The sequence below is a fragment of the Tupaia chinensis genome, unplaced genomic scaffold (genome assembly GCF_000334495.1).
Source record: "Tupaia chinensis unplaced genomic scaffold, TupChi_1.0 Scaffold000335_1, whole genome shotgun sequence".
Classification (NCBI taxonomy): Eukaryota; Metazoa; Chordata; class Mammalia; order Scandentia; family Tupaiidae; genus Tupaia; species Tupaia belangeri.
In genome coordinates, this window is record NW_006159829.1 from 3,155,149 (window position 1) to 3,160,233 (window position 5,085).

General features: G+C 54.7%; 1 protein-coding gene across 5 annotated transcripts in view; it reads left to right on the top strand.

Moving 5' to 3' along the window:
- The window catches only part of TRAPPC9 (trafficking protein particle complex subunit 9), a 635,544-nt gene that overhangs the window by 408,172 nt on the left and 222,287 nt on the right, over window positions 1-5,085 (top strand). For all 5 annotated transcript variants that reach the window (XM_006152123.3, XM_006152122.3, XM_006152126.3 and 2 more), the window contains one exon: window positions 3,929-4,071. In XM_006152123.3, coding sequence (XP_006152185.1) covers window positions 3,929-4,071 — 143 coding nt within the window. The remainder of the gene's footprint in view (window positions 1-3,928; window positions 4,072-5,085) is intronic.

Genomic DNA, 5,085 nt, shown 5'->3' on the forward strand with positions numbered 1-5,085 from the left:
TCCCTCCCTTCCTTCCTTCCTTCCTTCCTTCCTTCCTTCCTTCCTTCCTTCCTTCCTTTCCTCCTCCATCATCATCTTCTTCATCTTCATCATCGGGGAGGAAAGGCAATAATACTCAATTTCACAAAGCCTTTCCTGGGCTTGATTTTTATAAATTAGACAGTTATTTCCCCCTATAACTACATCTTTTCCTTGGTTTTCTACAGAGTAAAGAAAGCCAATTCCAGGAACCTAGAAACACAGACTGTTTCTTCTTTGTTATAGGGCACTTGACAGTTTTCTATCTCTGTACTTTTACTTACTCTTCAGGTGATCTCTCCTTTCTGCTTGGCGGTGACGTTCAGTTTATCTTAAGGAACAGGAAAGCCAGTGTGATGTTGCTGCTTTGCAGATTGGAGCTGGCTAGGCCATTACTGAGCGCATTCCTCTCCTGCTCCCTATGTCTGCTTTCAGAGAAGACACCATCTATGGGATAAGTGGACTTTGTTCGTGTATGTATTGGTTAATTAGTTCACTCAGTTATGCACTCAGCATTTACTGAGTTTTCTGAGATCAGGGGCCACATTTTATTCCTTCTGTACTAGACACAGATCCAGCCACTCAGAAGATACCAGGGTGTTTGGAAAGATGAATGGAAGAATAGAGCAAACTAGTAAAAGTCTGTTGGACTCGAAATCTCTGCAGAAGTTTCTCAGGCATGCAGGTGTCTGGCCTCACCTGCTGCTGAAGACAAGGATGATTCCAAGAGGTCTGAGAGGTACATGGGAGACCAGGCACCCTTTGGAGATGATGAGATAGTGTTTTTAACTAAGTGGAGTGGGAAAGGACTTGAGATCTGGTGAGGCCAAAGTAGAATCCTCGACTGTTAAGAATGTGTAGTGTGGTGAGTAGTGAGAAGGCAGATCTGGGCCAGAGAAGAGCAGTCGAGTAGAATCCTCGACTGTTAAGAATGTGTAGTGTGGTGAGTAGTGAGAAGGCAGATCTGGGCCAGGGAAGAGCAGTCGCGGTTGTCTGGTGGAGAGCACTACGAAGGCACTCCTGGTGCACCTGTGAACAGAGGCATGGGAGGCACCGTGAGGAGAGCTGGGAGGTGTCGGAGCAGAGAGCCTTTAAAATGGCAGTGAAGGACTTGAATAGGTTATTTCTGTAAAGAAGACCTGGAAATGGCCAGTAAGCACATGGATGATGATAAGCATGTCGCGACAGCTGTGAGCACGAAGACAGGAAGTGAGTGCTGATGAGGGTGTGAGAAACAGAACCTCGTGCACTGCCGGTGGGACCGTAAATGGGCGCACACTGTGGAAACAGTACGGTGATCACTCAGCAGTAATGAAGTGTGCAGTACCACGGATTCCAGAAATCGCGCTTCTGGGAATATGCCCCAAAGAAGCGAAGGAGTCTGCATGTTTGTCTACCCATGTTCACGGTAACCCTGCTCACAAGAGACCGAAGTGCCCGTTGACGGATGAACGGATAAATAAAATGTGGTATATTTATACAATGGAGCATTATTTGGCCTTGAAAGGGGGGGGAGATTCTGACATATGCTCCACGTGAGTGAACCGGGAGACAGGCTGAGTGAGCTGTACCAGGCCCACACGCGCTATGGGGCACCGCTGGTGCGAGTGAGGCTCCGAGAGCCATCTGAGGCACAGGCCAGGAAGCAGAAAGGTTGCCAGGTGCCGGGGAGGAGGAGGGGCCCAGAGGTTCAGTTTGGAGAGATGAAGAGGTGGGGATGGATGGTGGCCATGGCTCATCAGAGAACTAAACCACGAACAACTCAAGTGGTAACGTTTAAGCGATGCATGACTGACCACAGTAAGAAAGAAAGAGAAGAAACGAGGCGCCAGCCAGTGTTGTGGAGGGTAAGCTGGCTGGATCCTACGTGGCTGACTCCGTGGTTCAGCTCTCTGAGGACCTTGCGGCTTGAACATCACGCCAAGTGCGCGTGCGTGCACACCCCAAATTCCCAGTAGGATGGAGGAGAAGAGACTGTCTCTCAGCCATCCCCTGGGGAGGGGTGGTTTCTCCCTTTTTCTCTCTCTTTGGTAAACACATGTGCCCTCTAGCAAACTTTAAAAATGAAAGAGAGAAAAAGGAGGAAAGGAAGAAAGAGGACTGAAACCCATCACCTGTTCTAGGCTCCCTTTCCTCGGGATCAGATGAGTACGTTGCAGAGGGAGAAAGGGGCGTGCTTAGTGAGTGAGCTTGTGCTGCTACTACGCTTTCTCACTGAGCTCTCACCAAAGTCCAGTGAGATAAGGATGAAGCATCGTCCCATTGACCAGCTGAGAAGCTGAGGCTGAGAATGGCGAGACCAGGTGCCCGGCACACACACAGCCAGCATGGCAGGCCTGCCAACACCCAGCTCCCTAACACCTCCGCCGGCCCGGGCTACAGGCGGCCCCGGGCTCCGTAGCTGGCCCCTGGAGGGAAGCCTTTCTCCCTGGCATGTCCTCTCTATGATGCCGTAAACACGCGGGCAGTTTCATTTTTAAATAATTCTGTAGTTGTGGCCGCCTCTCCGTCGGGAAGAAAAGGCTGACGGAGACAATAGCTGAGGGCTGGTGCATCTGGCTGTGGAGGTGCACTGAGCTGTGATTCTCGAGGCCGAGGGCGGAGCCGCTTCCTAGGCTTGTGGAAAGATGGCTCTCCTAGCTCTTTCTGGGTGAGAGGGAATGCTTGCATGTGCTGCTCAGACGGCTTTAAGGCCGTCAGTAGGCTCTGTCCCTGCGAGACACCCGTCGCTCTCACTGCCAGTCTAACACGGCCGTCAGTGACCAGATGAGTGCTCTGGGCACCCTCCCAGACCTTGCCCTCCTTGCAGTCGCGTGACGCTGTGCTTTCACTCTCTCCTTGGCTTGTGGTCCCAGTGTCCTGCCTACGAGATCGTCGCCTAGTGAGGTTGCACAGACTGACTCCTGTGTTCTCACCTTAGAATCTATGCGCGAATTTAGTACACGGAGGGCCTTACGGTAATTACTAATGCCAGGCTTCCCAGCCACATGTGAGCTCTGCTGCGTAGTCTCCTTTTAACCTTAAAAGAAGTATAGCAACTGCTTAGTGCTCAGGCCTACAGACAGAGCGAGCCAGACTTCACCCCGGGCCATGGTGTGCTGACACCTGTTCCAGGACCTTACCGTGGGCATCGCTGTAGAGGAGAAGTGAGCTGGGGCTGGGTTTCTCGTTGTAGTGGTTACAGCACAGGAGGCCCAGAGGCTCCCGGTTCCTTGGGCATGGCCTCGTGCTGGGCTGCTGAGATGGGAAGGCAGGGTGTGGGTGGGGCTGGATGGGAGGCAGGGGACCTGGCCTGTCCCTCGCCTTTGTTATGATGGAGGCCAGCCTCATTCCATGCCTGTCCCACTAGGGAGGCCCGGGGTAGGTGGGAGCTGCCCTTCTGTCTGGGTGCGGGGCTCTTTGCTGTGGTGCCCCCCACCTTGGCCTTGTCGATTTGTTGCTTTGCACTGGGCCCTTCCTGCCTGTTGGTGAGGCGGAGGCGCCTAACTGAGGCCTGCAGCTGGTGAGACGGTGCCACGCCGCCCCTTTCGGAAGGACCTCACTCACCCCATGCCCGCATCCTTGGGCGGTTAAGAAGTATCATGGTGTGGAGTTTATCTGCTGTCGCTCTCTGGCTCCCGGGGGGCCACGCTGGACCTCCTTGTGGACCTGCCCCGCCCTGCCAACCTGACCTATGTAGAGTAGTGCACATGGAAATGTGTTTTCTGCTCCCAAATGCTGTACCCAACCACAGAGTAAGTTTTGGTACCCCTTTCCACTTGCAGGTCCAGGCTGAGAATTGTCGCATAGGCATCCGGGCATGTGAGGGAAGATGGTGCTGGAGCCAGGTGGCGGCCCCTCACTCCTAAGTAGGGAGGAGGAGGACGCCGTGGCAGTGCTAACACACCGTTTGCTTCTTACATCTCTGTAGACACTGGAAGCTGTCCTGAACTTCAAGTATTCTGGAGGCCCGGGCCACGCCGAAGGCTATTACAGGAGCCTGTCCCTGGGGCTGCAGGTGGAAGTTGAGCCGTCCGTCTTTTTCACCAGAGTCAGCACGCTCCCGGCGACCAGGTGAGTGTGCCGCTCGCTCAGAGCCTTGGTGCTGCCCTCGATCCTGCCCTATGTCAGGTGCCTTGTGCTAAGTTCCTGGCCTCTCTGACATGGAGGCTCATCCCTAGAAAACTGGACGTCACCTAGGCATGGCCTCTGCAGTGGTTCTCGTGGTGGACCCCTGTCCAGCACAACGCAGTACCATCGCTGACTGCAGCCTGCCCACCTGCCTGCGGGTCTCACCCGCACACACGTCTCCAGTATGATGCTTTTGAGCCTGGTCAGAAATCCACGTGTTCTGGGGACTCCTGAGAGAGCCCGTGTCCCTTCCTGTATCACTCCCAGCATCCCCGGGGACAGGCACTTTCCAGCCGGGCACATCTCGGGCCTCTTAGCTGCTGCAGCACCGGTCGCTCTGCCCAGGGAGTGCAACTTGTGCTGATTTGCTTTCAGCCAACACTTCTTTCACGGAGAAAGAAACTGGGCAGTCTGCCCACTCCAAAACCAGAGGCCCTAGGGGATTCTTCCCTGAGGTGGGAGAATGACCATTTCTTACTCTGAGCTCTGACTATGTGATGTGGCACCACTGGGCCTGAGCGTGCTGGGGGAGCCCAGCCAACTGGAGAGGCTCTGCAGCCCCACTTCCAGCCCCCAGTGCTGACCAGCCTTGGGGAGGCAGGGCTGATCACACGCAGCTCTTCTAGGGCTCCGAGCAGGGCACCTGGCACTCGGGGCAGGGCAGCTGCTTAGTGCCGTTCATTCTTTGCGGAGTTCTGGCAGCCGAGATGTTTAACGCCTGTCTATCCTGGACCGTGGGGCGGGGGTGTGTGTGGCATCCACTCCCTGCCACCACTCGGCCCTGTAGTCCACAGCAGGAAGCAGGCAGGTGGTGTGCGTGTTAGTGTCACCGAGGAAACCCCTCCAGAGTGGTACGGCTTCAGTACTCAGCGTGGCTTTGGTGTGGAAGAGACTGTTTTCCTTCCCAGCCATTGGAGAATGGCTTCAGCAGGGATGAATGGGCCAGCCGGGCCCTTC